This window comes from Felis catus, chromosome C1 (genome assembly GCF_018350175.1).
Source record: "Felis catus isolate Fca126 chromosome C1, F.catus_Fca126_mat1.0, whole genome shotgun sequence".
Lineage (NCBI taxonomy): Eukaryota > Metazoa > Chordata > Mammalia > Carnivora > Felidae > Felis > Felis catus.
Genome location: NC_058375.1, coordinates 190660170 through 190678107, shown reverse-complemented (window position 1 = coordinate 190678107; position 17938 = coordinate 190660170). Strand labels below are relative to the sequence as shown.

General features: G+C 37.8%; 1 protein-coding gene across 4 annotated transcripts in view; it reads right to left on the bottom strand.

The window, feature by feature from the left end:
- PARD3B (par-3 family cell polarity regulator beta) overlaps nt 1-17938 on the bottom strand; it is a 1015202-nt gene that overhangs the window by 530702 nt on the left and 466562 nt on the right. For all 4 annotated transcript variants that reach the window (XM_011285494.3, XM_019838515.2, XM_019838513.2 and 1 more), the window contains one exon: nt 11634-11743. In XM_011285494.3, the coding sequence (XP_011283796.1) occupies nt 11634-11743 (110 nt within the window). The remainder of the gene's footprint in view (nt 1-11633; nt 11744-17938) is intronic.

Sequence of the window (17938 nt, the reverse complement as noted above, 5' to 3'; positions counted from 1 at the left end):
AGGTTCATATCTGCAATATATAGAGAATGCCTAAAACTCAACAACAAAAATGAAACCACCCAATTTAAAAAAGGGCAAAGAAAATGAATCCATGTTTCTCCAAGGGTATCTCTCACTTTTTGAAAATTCATGTTATACCATTTTCCTCTTACAAAAGATCTATATTAGTATCTTTTTTCTCCAACCAAAAGAAATCCTTTTTATGAGAAACAGTGAAAATAGTGTTCAGTGTTTGTTTTGTAGCCAGCATGCACTACGGGGAACTAGACTGGTGCCAGTCTTCCCTGGGAACGACACTGAGCACCAAGCTGCCACAGCTTTCAACTGTGTCTGTGAGCATCTGTGTTTCATCATGATTTACAGTGGGCAACCATTAGCAAGATGTGTCCTAAGGCATTAGAAACGCCCGGGGGGAGGGGCGACTGGGTGGCTCAGTTGGTTAAGCGACGGACTTCAGTCGGACTTCAGCGTAGGTCATGATCTCATGGTTCGTGAGTTCGAGCTCCGCGTCAGGCTCTGTGCTGACAGCTCAGAGCCTGGAGCCTGCTTTGGCTTCTGTGTCTCCTTCTCTCTATGCCCCTTCCTCACTCACACTCTGTCTCTCTTTCTCTCTCTCAAAAATAAATGCTAAATTTTTTTTTTAAAAAGAAGAAAAGCCTAGGAGACATTATTTTTTGGCGGTATTGGAATGCTCAAAATTTTCCCCATATAAACTAACGGTAATTGCTTTTGTGCTTCATGCCATTTTGGCTTCCAAAAGGTTTTCATTGGAATACTCTACTTTTGATAGTGGGGGAAACCTGTATATAAAATGGCTAATAGGCACATGAAAAGATGCTGAACATCACTAGTCATTTGGCAGATCCAAATCAAGACTGTAAGATGCCACCTCATACCGTGTTAACAGGTAGGATGGATGGATACTATCTAAAAAAAAAAAAAAGAAGAAAAGAAAAAGAAAATAACAAGTGTTAGGATTTAGAGAGATTGGGAAGCCTTGGACGCTTGTTGGTGAGAATGTAAAATCATATAGCTACCATGGAGAAGAGTATGGGGGTGCCTGGGTGGCTCAGTCGGTTAAGCATCTGACTTTGGCTCAGGTCATGGTCTCACAGTTCATGAGTTCGAGCCCCACATCAGGCTCTGTGCTGGTAGCTCAGAGCCTGGAGCCTGCTTTGGATTCTGTCTCTCCCTCTCTCTCTGCTCTTCCCTTACTTGTGCTCTTTCTCTCTCAAAACTAAATAAACATTAAAAAAAAAATAAGAGAGTATGGTGGCTCCTCCCCCAAATTTAAAATAATGATATGACCCAGCAATTCCATTTCTGAGTATATACCCCAAATAACTGAAAGCAGGGTCTGAAAGAGATATTTGTACACTCACATCCGTGGAAGCATTATTCACAATAGCTAAAAGATGAGACAACAAAAGTATATATCAACTCGTGAATGGGTAAGTAAAATGTGACATATACGTACAATGGAATCTTACTCATTTATAAAAAGGAAGAAAATTCCTGCACAAGGTAACAACACAGATGAACCTTGAGAGCATTATGCTGAGTGAAACAAGCCAGACACCAAAGGACAAATACTGTGTGATTCCACTTACATGAAATACCTAGAACAGTCAAATTTATAGAAACAGAAAAATAGAGCAGTGGTTGCCAGGGCCTAGGGGAGACGGCAGTGGGGAGTCACTATTTACAAAGTACAGAAGTTCTGTTTGGGATGATGAAAATGTTCTGGAGATGGATAGTGGCCGATGGCTGCAGAACGATGGTGAGTGTATTTAATGCCACTGAATTGTATGCTTAAAAATGATCACCATGTAAATTTTACGTTACATATATTTTACCACACTGAGAAAGAAAATAACTTTATTCTCCTTTCTGTATTGCTTAACAAGTATAGAGTTTTAGTTTTATCAGATGGAAAGAGTTCTGGAGATGGATGGCGGGATGGTTGCACAATATTATGAATGTACGTAGGGCCACTTAACTGGATACTTAAACATCAGTTAAGATGGGGGGCGGGGCGCCTGGTGGCTCAGTCAGTTGAGTGACTGGCTCTTGATTTTGGCTCAGGTAGTGATCCCAGGGTTGTGGGATCGAGCCCCACGTGGGGCTCCACAATGAGCATGGAGCCTGCTTAAGATTCTCCCTGTCTCTGTCTCTCTCTGTGCCCCTCTGCCCCTCTCCCCCACCCACACTCTCTCTAAAATAAATTTAAAAGTTTTTAAAAAATTAAGCAAACATAGTTAAGATAGTAATTATTATATGTATTTTACCACAATAAACAAAAGTCCTACCAAGATCAAGAAATTTAAAATATATCCCGGAGGCATAGGAAATGGACAGTTGTTATAATGCAGGAGAGTGACATGGTCAAATTTTGTAAAAAGATTCAGATGTTTAAAGGAATATAGTAATTTTATTCATGAAACAATAAGGAACCATCTCATACTAGTAAAAACCTCACTGGACAAATTAAATAACCCTTAACTAGACAATGCCTATATATAATGTGACTATTCAAATGACATTTTGACTTGATCAATGTGTGAACTTTTGATAGGTGTTCTAGATATGTGCTATCACACTACAGCAATATCAATTGCTTTGGATGCTTATTTGTTAATGTTTGGATCTTCATAGAACATAGGTGACTGTAAATTACATTTTATTTAAGAATTAATAAGTCATGGGTGGTCGACACAGCAGTGAAATTAAAGGCACAGAAAAAGGGGACGATACAATTTCTTTAGAAGCATATCCATCAATTCTGACTTCTGAGGATTAAAAATCTGCCTTTTCCTTTTAAAGGGGGAATACTTCTTTACGATTTCTGCAACAAATGCCATTTATCCATTTCTTTGCTTAAAAAGGAGGGATTTTTGTAGGGAAAGAGGGCTGGAAAGTCAGTTGGAAAACATCAGGGCAATGTCAGTCTGAAAATCATCAGCCAGTTGCAAGTTAAAAAAGATTTGCTAAAAGTAGCAATGTTTTTACTGGTTCAAGTCTGTCAGAAGGCTTTGGATTCTCTAGTGCCTCACACTAGTAACTTCAAAACTAATGCATTCCAGATGTCCCTATGATCATCTAATCAGACATCAAAAGCTGTATGGTGACAAGCTCACATGCTGCTTACGAGGACACTGTATGTTTCCACAAGCGTAAAACATACACAGTAGCTACTTTTAAAATGTGATTCATCTAAATCAGAATTCTATTTTAAAGTACAGAGGTATTAGGAAGGGCCCACCCTCCTGAGAAAGAACGAAGTCTTTTAAATGTCTGTACAGTGTCATTCTGTGACTAAAGTTTGAAAGGAAAAACCAAAATGAAACTTGCACTTCAGAAGAGTTTCTGTTGTGAGAAAAAAGAAATCCCCCATCAGAAGAGATTTCTAAGAATCACACCACGCTCAAGGAAAAAAGAATCTTTTCCTCGCAATACCCATCATTTTACATCTTCCCAAGAGAAATCCCCCATTAACCCCTTCCTTCCGTGCCATCAATTTTCAGTAGCGTCCGCAACATGGAAAGCCCACACAGATCAGAACATAGAGAGGACGTGGTCTATACCTTTGAGCTTTCACTTGAGAGCAACATGATCTACTTGTACTTTAACCTTCAGATTTAAGTTGTGCTCTCTTCTACAGAATTTAGGTGTGCACGGGTATGGGTGTGTGTTTTTAGGCTGCTGCCTTTTTCTGTGTATTTGGCCTCTTAAACACACACACACACCCCTTAATATTATTACCCTGAGCAATAAAAATAAATTTTGGTGTTCTGGATGGAAATACAACCTCTCTCCATGAACAATTATAAATACTGAGACATTAAAAGGAGATTTAAAGTTGCATTCATACCAACAAAGTTAATTTACATCTGGAACCCTAAAGGTGCTGATCTTCATTCCTAAGAACAACAGAAGTTCATATAGGATTTCTATTTATTATTTCCTTTTAGTTACGTGAAATTTGAGGATATCATGCACAATTTAAACAATTTTCTTAGGGTCACCAAGTCATTGCTGCAATCAGACTACAGGATCTTGACCATTAGGCTAAAGCTACTCTAAACATCATCTTTACCAAATTTTAAGCAACACTGTGAAATCACATCTGCCCATACTGCTAACACGAGATATTCATTAGTGTTTTTGTTAAGAAACACCTTGTAAACGTTCCCATACTCTTGAATTAATTCACATCCAGGTTTTTTTTTTCTCTTTTCTTCCAAATCACTTGAAACCAGAAGAACCTCTTAAAGAAGATGGAATAGGAGGAACATTTCGAAGGGGAAATCCGCAGATGTGGTGGGCGTACGAGAGGGATGCTGTCCAGACATTTCTAGTCTAATCAAGGATTTTCTAAATTCTTTGAACACAGTTATTAGAAAATTACAAAGCTATAACTGCCAAGATCATGAACTTCTTGATTCTAGAACTCACAGTTTTGTTGACAGAGATGCAGAGCTCAGATAATTGACTCCACTGCGTGCATATTAATTTCTATTCTCTGTTCATACATCAAGGGCGCAAAGTTAGGCTTTATTACATCCGTGCCTAGAATTATCAGGTTTTTTTTCTCTTCTTATAATTTCTGTTCTTTCTGAGAGCCAATTACTATGTGAAATCATTGTTGGAACTGTAAAGAAATGAAGAGGTTCTCACAATTGAAACCACTGACCCAAACTGCTGGGTCAATACGCATTTTAATTCCAAGAAGGGAATTTGTGTTTAAGCATCTCTCTCCCCTTGTCAACACAGGTAACACATTGTCCCCAAACAGAAATTCTAAACTAAAGTTATTTAGGGAGTAAAACAGTATGTTGAACAAATAATGTCACAATTTTCACATTACAATTCACGTATTCGTTCCTATCTATAAATATAGACACACAAGGATGCACATCTTTACGAGAGGTGTTGAAAGTTGTTGAATTCATTCTGTCCGTCTCAGAAGTAACAGCTTTAATCATCTGGTGATATATTTATGTGTCAGGCGTTGAGGCTTGAATACAAAAATGAACACATTGACTCAGGCCTCTGAGGAGCTCAGCCTTGTAGTAGACATGTAAACAAGTGGTTATATTTGGGTGAGATAAGAGCCAGTAGAGATAGTGCACATGGGCATTCCCTCTAGGGGCTTGGGAGGTGAGCACAGTGCAGACTAAAGGCAAAGGGCACTAATTCTGATCCTTAAAATGTATTATTTGATCATTTGGTGCTTGCTCACAGGTTGCGAGCGTTGCTTAATTGCTTTAGATCTGGTTGGTCATCATGACCAGTTTGTAAGTTTCCTGAGGACAGGAACCATGTCTTATGCTTTCCAGATGGCACAGAGCAGAGGTCTTGGACATCTAAGGGATTAATTAATTTATGTTGACATGAAAGCAAAATTCATTCAATTTTCATTATGTGCAGATCAATCTAAACAGCAAAAGACAACATGTCATGGTTATTTCTTTAATATCTGAAACTTCTGAATAGCTATACATCTTTTAGACTTTTCGATTCTGGACTAGACCGAAGAAGAATGATTAGGCAGCATACCCCTAAACAGGGATCACATTTCCCAGGTTCCTTTATTAGTCACAGTACAGACATTCAGCCAATCCAATTTTTTTTTTCACCAACCTCTGCAAGATTTGGTGAAAAATTCTATTGCAGAATAAATTAGGTTTCTGGATTTTCCCCACCTGGAACTCAAATCTTATAAACATGACTGCTTCAGAAATTAATCTGCCTAAACTTGCCAAACTAAGTAAACATTGGGCCCCATGAAATATTGGATGGCAGCTTTATCTCTTAAAAACAAGGCCATATGAAAACCATCGGTGCAATGTGTCTCCAAGCTTTGGTCTTATCAGCGCACAGCGTGAACAGCTGGAGTTACAAACACCAGGACTATTATTAAATCACTGTGTCAGGAAGGGGGAAAAAAAAGAAAAACCTTTTGTAGGTTTCAGTATCTCTAAATAACGCAATTATATATTACATGCTATTTCTCCCACCCTTTTGCTCATCAATATCCATCTCTCCTCATTGGAAGACAATGGATAGAAGCTTCCTTCCAATCTACATCAATGCCTACAAAAATTACTTTATTTCACTGTTTCTATAGCTACTTAATTGCATATCTAACGAATAGAAAAACATGATTTGGTCATTCAAAATTATTAAGTTTCTGTTTCGGGTTTTGACAGTCAGAGACCTACAGTCAAAAGTTCTCTGCCATCTCTCACTGACAATTGATAATTTTAATCCTGAAATTTAAGCCACTTGAATTTCTCTATAATATTTCAATGCTTTCTTCCATGGAGGTGAAAGCATTTAAACCAGAATCAGCATCGATGATGATTTCAACATATATGATTGCACAAAGGAAAATCTCTCACGTCAATACTCCATTGGACTATCTGCAAAACACAAACAGAATGCTCCTATTCCCTGGAAATATCTCCTCTCTCTTGAAGCTACCTGCCACAATCTTTGCTGGTAAAATACCAAAAACTCCAAAGAACCATCTCATCTCTATATACACAGGGCCACTGGAAACACCTCTCCCCAGGGTGTCTTCCTTTTACTTCCGATCTTACTCTTGCTTAGAATTGTGTTGTTACTCGCTGAAGAGTTATTGCTGACCTCTCACTGCAGCAATTCAAAAACCTATCTTGAATTTACATCCTATGTGTTGGATAGGAAAGGTGATAATAACATGAAACAGCCTTAATTATTTAATATTGGGGAGGTGGTAATTCCCACTCCACTTCTTAATCTCTATCATTCATCATATTCTGAGAATTGATGGTTTTCTCACGTTATTTCATCCTAAACCTGAAAACAAGTAGTTCTTGATTATTTTTTTTCCTTTTAAAATTTGGTGATAGTCTCAAAAAAAAAAAAAGAGTGATAGAGTCTCTTTCACGAAACACACATGCATGTGCAATGGGTGAAAGAATAAAACTCCAGAGTTAACAGACCCTCTGAAGCTCATCATGGACTCCCAATTTAATAACCTCAATATTGCCATGTTATTTTAAAAAAATAAAACGTATATATTATGGATGAAAACTTTTAAGAGACAGACCAATATTTTCTTAATTTATTTTGGTGATGCAAGACAAGTAACAGTTTTAGAACAAACAAAGTCATTTACTATCCGAGAACAGCCACAGCATTATAATTTTCAGGAATCCACTTTTTAATTTACTCGCCCTGCAGGATCATTTTGCTTTAGGGGTTAAATGTGAAACTATAAACAGTCATTAAAACACAAAACAACCATAGTAGTTAACCGGATATTAAGAAAAAAATCACATCTGTTTTAGAGTTCTCTTCCACCCACAAATTCAGGAACATCAATTTCAAGAACCTGGTTTTATGGCATGCCCTTAAGCCAAGAACACCAGGTTACAATCAAGGCAAGAGAGGTAAGATATCCCATACGCAGACTCCCGCTATTACTTCTTGCCCCCAGGATTCTCTTTCTTTAATTCAAAAGCAGTCAGTAGAATTGGATTTTCTATTGCTTTGAAAGATAAACAGTCATTACAATTTGCACATTAATAATTATACTATTCTGATTAACTGATGGGTTTATGAAAAGAGAAAGAAAGAGAACAAGTTTCCATGCTGTTTAGCTGGTGGTACCCTAAGTAACCAATAGTGAGACTTGGTGGCTTTTCACTACACAAAATTTGAGTCTTACAGAGGATCTGATTTTTCTAATTCAAAAGCCTTTTAAAATGTCACCTTCTCTGAGAGTGCACATCTTAAATAACCAATTTGTAATAATTTAACCAGTCAGAAAATAAGGGCAACTTTTCCAACTTTTCACAAACATGTATCTCTGGGCATCAAAGAAAGTTCTTCCCGCTATAGTAAGCCTAATGAAGTGCAAGTAAAAATAACAGTCATCAACTGTGGTTTTAAAGGCAATATTTCAACATAATCAAATGTGTCAAATATTCATCCTTACAGCTTTTTAAGCTGTGGGTTATAAGTAAGTTTCATTTCTTGGGAATGATTGAACATAACCCACTTGGGGCTCTGCCATCTGTGAATTACTTACATGTGAACACTCTGGTTAAGAGATGGAAATTTTGATTTTTTTTTCCTTTGGATACTGAAATGCAATGCAATCGCACAGAGCTTTTTAAGCAATTATTTTTCATGTTAGTTGCACCAAGGCTGTATTATCACATACTCCCCATATTCATCATCACTTATTAAATCATAGGCATCAAGTATGGTACAGCTGAAGTTGTAGAACTATGGAATTTGAGAGATAGGAAAGAATCTACAGTCTCTAATTCTTCACTCCCTGGGCTCAGGCGCTTGCCACAAACACCCCTCTCTGCAGTGTGCTCTGATGTAAGAGTTGTGGTTGTGTTCCCATGGTTTCCTGGAAAGGCTTTCCTCTTATCACTGAGCAAACAATAAAAGTGACTATGGGGCTATATGTAGGGTGCCACATAATTTATCATCCATACATGGACACCTCTGAGAGTTAGTGGGGACACTATTAATAATTATGCCAGAACAAGGACTGCTCCAGGCAAACTTAATCATACTGTTACCCCAGAGATGATGTGCAACTCAAAGAACTTCTCCCAAGGGCCTCAAACCATTTCATTAATGCTATATCCAATTTTACTTCTGTCTGGAGCTGCTCCGTCCAATGGAAACAGAATGTGAACCAGAGATCTAGTTTTAAACTTTCTAGTAGCCATGCTTTAAAATGAAATGAAACAGGTGAAAATAAATCTTGATAATGTATTTAACTCAAACCAATATACCATAGTATTATTTCAATGTATAGTTAATATTAAAATTGTTAGCAAGCTCTTTTATATTCTATTTTTTATATTTCTTTTTAAGTTTATTTTCAGAGAGAGAGAGAGATAAAGTGGGGGGGGGGCGGAGAACAAGTGGGGGAGGGGCAGAGAGAGAGGGAGAGAGAATCCCAAGCAGGCTCCACACTGTCAGTGCAGAGTCCAAGACGGGGCTCGATCTCATGAACCATGAGATCATTACCTGACCTGAAATCAAGAGTTGGACACTCAATCGACTGAGCCACCCAGGTGCCGCACTCTTTTTTATATTTCTTTCTTTAGAACTCATTATACATGTTACAATCAAATTACATTTCTAGTGCTCAATAACCACACGTGGCCAGTGGCTATAATATTGGACAATGCAGGTCTCAACAGTCCATGAGTCAGGATACTCAGAAATAAACGAATGGAATTATAATACATTTACACACATGCCTTTTTCTTCTTGGTAAGAATAGACACACCTAAATGTCTTCCTTTACTAACTTTGCTTGTTCTGCACAGTAGGGCAGTTAACTGTTTCTTGCCTGGGGTGAACTAGACTTTGGAGCAGACAAACCTTTATGTGGTAGATCTCTTTTCGAGAACAGAGAGAATGCTCGTATTAGAAAAGGTGGGTAAATTGCTGAGAAATTCTAGAGCTTTTCCCAGACTAATATGCGTCTCGCATTCCAAAGTCCAACACACATGTACACTGAGAATCCTCCATGTATTTGACACTAGAAACAGAAAGATAAACAAGGCACATGTCTGTACCTTGGACTGTGAGGGCTTAACGTTTTCTTGGACATTATTTTACAGTTGAAGAAAGAGAAGGCTGTGTGTGATGCAGCAGTATTCTGTGGCAAGCCAAGGACCAGACTCTATTCTTTGGGTCTCAGGTCTGCACTTCATCAGTCAAAGAGAACACTCAGAAAAGGAAGAGATGTGTTTTCCTTTTTACTGTTGATACATGCCGACTCAGCCACTGCTTGGTAACTTGTATATGGTTAGGGAAAAGGATGTGGGGCACCAGTCTTTCTTCTTGAATTGGGATTTGCATCTTTGCTAGTAATAATATACTCCCTCACCAAATACCTCAACTTAGAACTCAATGGTATCACAGTTTGGTAAGAATATGGAATCTATCAGAAACATAATAGTCTTCATTTCCTGTAAGAAAGCAATATTAAATATCTTTACTTGGTCTAAACATAGAGCGTAAGTGAAAAAAAAAAACACTGAACAAAATACTGGTGATTTTCTGCATGTGAATGATGGCAACACAATCACATACACTCTAATTTGGGGGTATACTGACATTGTAAAAATAAGCAGTAAACTGTAACTTTTCTCATTATATAGCTTCCCTTCCTCCAACCCAATATGCTTGGGCTTAACACGGTCTCAATCAGTGTGTTAAACATACACATACACAAACACACACATACACACACACACACACACACACACAAACCCCACATATTGGTTCTGTTTATACTCACCATTAAGTAGAACACAGATACCTGATTTCTATTAAAGTCATGTTCCATTAAATATGTTTCCTTAAAAGTTTGGTGGGGAAACATTACATCTAAAATATTTTCAGAACACTTGCTTCCTTGTTTACAAAAAGAACTATGCCAAAATACTGCCATAAACTTATTAGTAAATACTCAATGGTTTGGCATAGTGACTCCTACCTCATGTACTGGTTCTTAGCACTCATGGCACTGGTTCTTGATAAAAACATTTTACACCAGACTGGGAGAACCTGGTTAGCTTATTCAGCATCCTTCTGTACCTTGAAAACACTGCTTTTTTTCTTAGGCACTGTCCACAGTGAGACTTAATATGGACAAGAGCCTTGCTTTTAGGAAACTTTTTAATATGACTATGTTATTGAAGACCACCTTTTGCAGTAACAGATAGCTATTAACCAAAATTTAAACCCCAGGCTATTTCAAAGAATGGGCCACAGTTACAACTCCTCAAAGTGACTCAGGATTTATCAGAAAGATCCATCAGTACCATATAAAAGGAGGATATTGTCTCTTCAGGAAACGATTCTCCATTTAACCTTTCAGCTGTTAAGCATGTCTTGTTATAAGCACTTCTCGTATATAATTTTATTTTTCTTTAATTTTGAATGCTGAGTTCTAGAAACCCAATACTGGTACCACATATACAAGATATTGGTATCTTGAAACTACATGACCAGCCACCACGGCATGACTTCACAAAGCACTGCATTAACGCTGAAAATATATAAACTATATCCTTGGGTGTTACAAAGCAGGAAGAGGGAAATTCAACAGAGTAGCACGCTGGTTAAGAGTATGACCTTTGGAGCCAAATGACCTGGGTTAAATTCTTGGCTCCTCTACTTATGCGCTGTGACTTTAGATTAATTACTAAACCTTCTTCTGCCTCAATTTCATTATCAGTAAGATGGAGACAAAAAATTGTACACACCATGATGTGGAAGTTTAAATGACTTAGGGTAAACCACTTAAAAGAGTCCTTGGCACATAATTACTATTTTGTAAATAATAGCTATCACTAGAACTTATATTCTAATGATAGCTCATACTACCTATTACTAACACTATACACACACACACATATATATATGTATATATATACATATATATGTGTATATATATGTGTGTGTATATATATATATATTTATATATTTCCCATTGAAAGATCTCTAATGATCAACTTCTTAAGACTCCAAAGTCCTAGTTAGTCTATGGGTAAGGCACTTTGATCTTTCATTAGAAATGCAAACTCCAGGATACCTACTAGAGTAACAGGTTTCAGACTCTGGCCACTGGATTGTGAAGCACTCGGCTGGGCGTCAGCAGGTGGGCCTGGCGCTGGGTCACTGCTTCTCCTCACCAGCAGTGGAGTGCCTGTAGGACAAAATAAGAGGTGAGAGGTCAACAGAACCCTGGGGAGAAGAGAGTGCATGGTACAATGCAATTTAATTAAAAAGGTTTACAACATGCTTTTATGTAAAAACATTCTATTTCTAAGGATGCTTGTAAATTAATCCATTTAATGATCTTTTGTCATCTATTTACAGACTGACACATGGAAAGAAAATCTTTCAACTCTCATCTTTCCTCACTTGCATTTCAAAACAAGCCATTGTACTTAACCAAAAACTATTAGGCAGTGCAGAAGTTGACCATGTGCAATCTGAAACAGATCTAGAGAATATATCTGAGTATTAAAAAGAATGATTATCCAGCAGACAAGTGAAGAGATTCACATAGTCAGTGCAATTTGTTATTCAGTAGAGCTAGAAGTATAGTTATCCCTGCAATTTGGTGCTTCCCAAATCTTTTGAATGATGAAATACACTGAAATAAATTATTTGCTGGGGTTATAGCATTAATGTCTATTTAAGTATACAAAGAGATTGGTTCCATTCTCTTCCTTTTCTCCTAAAGTAGATAAAACTGATAAGGAAAATAAGTTACTTCTTCTAAAAATATACCTTGATTTCTTTTTAATTTAATGAAAGCTTCCACTATTAAATATTTGAGCCAGTTATTAAATTCTGTGAAAAGATCATACTATTAGAAAGTTCAAGTGAAATTCAACCTTAACAGAGCTAGCGGCCTAACTAGTCTGCCTGCAATTAGGCCTAAAATAATTTGTTTCATACAAAATTGGCCACTATGGAGGAAACTCTCAAAAAAAAAATCTTTTGTGGTCTAAAAATTGCTCTCATATAAAAATTAACTTTTTATTTGCATGCTTTGGGGAAAAAAGTAGAAAGCAGTAGAAATGCAATTCTCCATTTATCAATATTCTGAAAAATATTCCCCAAGTCTCTCAAGCTCTGGCTGTTTAAAATAACATTTTTCATATTCCATTTAAGATGGTGTGGTTACAAAAAGTGAATCCATTTTGAAGTTATTTACAAATCTGATTTTTGTATGTGTTCCAACATTTTTATCCTGTGTACAAAATATAGACGCTAACACCTTCCATCTTTGTTCAGGTTCCTTTCATCCTTGCTTTTTTTTTTTTTAATTAAAAAGCTTTTAATGTTTATTTATTTTGAGAGAGAGAGGGACAGAGTGTAAGCAGGGGAGGGGCATGGAAAGAGGGAGACAGAGAATTTGCAGCAGGATCCAGGCCCTGAGCTTTCAGCACAGAGCCCGACGTGGGGCTCGAACTCACAAGCCATGAGATCATGACCTGAGCCGAAGTCAGACGCTCAACTGACCGAACCACCCAGGCACCTCATCCTTGCTGTTTTTTTTTTTTAAAACTTCTTTTATAATAAGAAATTAACAAGCTATTTAGAATGAAACACTATCCAAAATGTTTATAAATCCAACTTTATGTTCCATTATTTCTTTTTTATTGATAAACATTTCACTGCATTATTCCCTAATTCCTCCACATCCATCTACAAATTTTTTAAGCAAGTGACATAGCAATAGTTGTACGGCTGGCAACTGTGCTTGAATGAAACATTAAAGGAAAATAAGTGGAAGAGAAAGTATCATAAAATCTCAAGACAATAGAGTTCCAGTCCTGTACCAGTATTTATTTTTTCCGATTCAGCTGATCTGAATTACCATTAACACAAAATGGACAAATCGTTCTAAATGTGGTATCTTCAGAAGCAACCCATTATCCTTAAAATTAAAAAAGAGAATGGGGAAAACTCCATGAAACTCCAGTTTGTTTCTAAACATTTAATCCACACCAGGACACTGCATGCCAACAATCTCAAACTGGATTAAAAAGAAATCAAAAGCAAGTAAAACCAGCATGGGACACCAAGATCCAAAAATAAGTTGATTTACAGACACAGAAATGGAAATTTTAGTGATTGACAGCTGCACTATTTTTCTAGCTGAGTCATACACATGTATATGAATATATATAGAATGTGTGTGTGTGTGTGTGAGAGAGACAGAGACAGAGAGAGACAGACAGAGAGAGTGTGAGAGAGAGAGAAAGGGAGAGAGGGAGAAAAAGAGAGGACAGCAAGACCTATTGTTTTTTTTTGAGTAATAAACATATTTTTCTTAAAGCCACACTAGAGGGGCGCCTGCATGGCGCAGTTGGTTAAGCGTCCGACTTCAGCCAGGTCACGATTTCGCGGCCCGTGAGTTCGAGCCCCGCGTCAGGCTCTGGGCTGATGGCTCAGAGCCTGGAGCCTGTTTCCGATTCTGTGTCTCCCTCTCTCTCTGCCCTTCCCCTGTTCATGCTCTGTCTCTCTCTGTCCCAAAAATAAATAAACGTTGAAAAAAAAAATTAAAAAAAAAAGCCACACTAGATAATTTTCATGCAGCTATAAGGCATAGTTGTGACTCTGCTTTCCATCAATGCCTGCTATTTTAATAAGAAAATGTTAAATTATTTAAGACATAATTCTATAACAATATGAATTTGAGTTTGCGCATTCAATCAATAGGCCATAATATTACATGGTGTCTCCCAGAACAAGACAGTTCATTGTTGTACCAGCGTACCCACTCTTTGGGACATTAACCAACAAAACAAAACAAAACAAAACAAAACAAAACAAAACAAAACACTCCAACAAAAGCAATAACTAACATGGCTAGATCTTAAACATACTCTCAACTTATCAGGAGTAAGTTCTATTGTTGTCTATTTTTTCTGGATCAGATACTTGAATGCCTTCTGGTGAGTCACCTTCTAGTTTTTCTTTGGCTGCCTTAATGTGTTAATACCAAGTATAAATCATTTGTGAAGGAATTAATACGGAGCATATTTAAATATGAACTGTTACCTCAGAGAGTTTTAAACAACCCTTCCCTTGGCAACTGAAAATTCATTTTAAAACCAATTTTAAAACAAAATTTTAACACAAATTTAATATTTGTTTCTTTTTCATTGCCAAGCCTCATTTGAGGTTGACTTCCAAGAACAGACTAAGCCACAACTTAAAGACAAAGACAGACACATCCTAGTATAGAAAAGAAGACGAGTACTTTCAAGTCCTGGAGACAATGTGGGGAGAACCTTGGATAGAAGGCCCACCTTGCAGGCATGGCTACCCGGAATGAAAAGGAGACAACCACATCCAGTTTTATAGAATTTTCTGTGTGAGGGAAAAAGTAAATAAAATGTAACCTCTGCGTCAAAGGAGCTTATAACCTAACAGGGAAGGTCAGACTCTAAGAACTATCATGTGTCTATGCAGTGGAGAAGACCGTGGGTTTTGAAGACAAAAAAACTGGGCTTCACCTTTCCTGGCTCTGTGACATTGGGCTGCTTGATGACACAAGCTCATCATTTAAAGCCTGGTGATAAAAACAGATCACAGAATTGATGGGAGGCTGAAAAAAAGGCAGGCAGGCATGGGACATGGTACTGTGCGGTCTGCAATTTTTATGCAGGAAATCCCCTTACTCTCAATAAAAAGGAGATAACAACACTTGCTATTGTTATGAACAGTGTTATCTGCTCAAAAAATTGAACACCTGAAAGTCAGTTTTCATGACATTATATGTAAATTAAAATAATAAAACATAAATCTGTGCTGAGCCAGGTATAGACTTACTATAGAAATCAGAGCTTTTAAGAAAAAAACATGATGTTGTGGGAAAGGAGTTCAGAAATGGGAAAAAAAACCAATAACCCATTATTCATTGATAGTTTTTAGTTAACTGATAAAGAACTCTTACTCTTAGATGTTAGAGGCAAAAGCCCTCAGTTCAGCTTAAGAGAACAGCAGTATTCCTTGGATATACCAGTTTAAAAGCCATTGACTGCAAAGCCCAAAAATAAGAAATGTTTTGTACTGTAAAGCATAACATCTTATACAATTGCATTATGTTTTTCCACATAGTTAAATATTTGAGGCCTCATTACGCATCAGGAGCTCTACATGGAGTGGCCGATATTAAGATGAATAGTCAGGGTGCTTACTTAGGGTTTATTTTTAAAAAGAGGCTGCGAGGACAAAGAACAATTTACACACACGTGCGTATCAGTGCAGTGTTCCAGTGGCGTCACATGTGGGTTACTGAACCCATACCCATGAGCATGCACACTGTAGACTAGACCAAGCCCCACTTTATTTAGGCAGAGGCACAGAAACTTAACGAAAGTCACAGAGAGCCAAAGAGAAGCAAGTGACCCTCAAAGCAGAAAAGTTCCTGATCAAGTGTGTAGCTCCTGGTGACCCTGTCCTTGAAGATAGGGTCTTGCCACATCAGGAAAGTCTAAAATCCTTTCTGGGGCACTGACCATGCATATCCAGGGCTTTCATTCCACTCAGGCTGAACTTACTCCCACACTCACCGCTCTTGCTTGTCAGAAGATGGCTAGGCTCCTCAGGTTCTCCAGGCCTTGAGGTAACCAGCACTGGAGTCAGTTCCTGGGTGTCTATGAGTGATGGCACGTCTCCTCCCACTGCTCAAGCAGTCACCATTTTAATGACAGTAAAACTAGGATTCAAAGGGGTACAGTTACCTGCCCGATGTCCCCCTATAAGTGTAAATAAAGGAGCCCAGAGGAGGACCATCTAATCCATTTGGGGGGAAAAAAAGAGGGCTAAAAGGTGCAGCAACTAGTTAAAAGGATCAAATTGGTACATTAAAGAATCATGCAAGATATAAAAGCCAACACAAGTTATCTCCAGAAGTTTCTGTCCCTGTTATAATAACACACACAGACAGACACACACCACACACACACACACACGCACACATCCTCGATGGATTTTTTTTCTACATTTAGAGGATGTGTCTGGGATGGAATTGACTTAAATGACAGATAATATGTTATACATAAAATTCTGTCCTGGAGATTTTCAAAGACATCTTAGAAATATAGACAGTTATAGAGACTGAAACCAAAGTCCAGAAGAATCATCCACATGATGCCTCAATGGGCAGAGGAAAAACAAACAAAAAACAAGGACTTTAAACATGAATCCCATTTCAAACATCAGAAAGGCACATGTTCTAAATTGTATGGTGTAGAAATTTATCTAAAAATGGTTAATGAGTCCCCTGAGCAAAACCAAAAGGCTAGCTTGTCATTAATATTGGTGCCATTCATTGTAGGGCAATTGATACCTAGAGCTCTAGGGGGTCCCAGTCCCAGGTAACGTGCCAACAGGCGTTCTGTAAGAAGTTCGTAGCCTTGGGGCACCTGGGTGGCTCATTTGGTTAAGCATCCAACTCTTGATTTCAGCTCAAGTCATGATCTTGCAGTTTGTGGGATTGGGCCCCGCGTAGGGCTCCGTGCCAAACATGGAGCCTGCTTAAGATTCCCTCTCTCTCTCTCCCTCTGCCCTCTCCCCGTCTCATGCATGCGCTCATAAAAATGAATTGCAAATGGTTAAAATCTTACAAACTTAGGGGCACCTGGGTGGCTCAGTTGGTTAAGCATCCAACTTTGGTTCAAGTCATGATCTCATGTTTCATGGGCTGGAGCCCCAAATCTTAGCTTTAGCCCACTGAGGGTTAGATGGATTTGTTTTTAATACAAGATGTCTTGAAACACATGAGAAACAAGACAATAGATGTTTAGTTGGGCATTCATAAGGATGAGTTCATATTAGAAATTATATTGGCTTCCAGAACAAGGGAGCAGAGATAAGGATGAGGTAATCAAAAGAGGAAGGATCAGGACAGGTGTATCAGTGACATCACATGTAAAACAATGAGAAAAACAGAATTCTATGTTCTCACAGAATCTTCAGAAAGAAAGGGTATCTAGAATGACAAGTGGTTAACAAAGCCACAGAGGAGACCCCGGAGGGAAGGTCGAGTGGGAGAATGGAGAAAGGAATAGGAGTTTACATGATAAACTGTTATGTTGAGAGAAGGGGTTAAAACCTAGGATTTTTACAATTTCAATTTTCCTTTGCTCTAAGGGATCACTTCTGTGCTACTGAGTTATCAAATCACCAAAACAGACAGTTTAAAGAAAGAAACATGCTATCTAGCCAATGCTACTGAACACTGAGGACAACAAGATAAATAGGAAGGGGAAAATGCTATAGAAATATACCTAAATTGGTAAATATCTCACTTTGATGATAAAAATGAATTGCAAATGGTTAAAAATCTTATAAACTTAAAAAGCGATAAATAGGA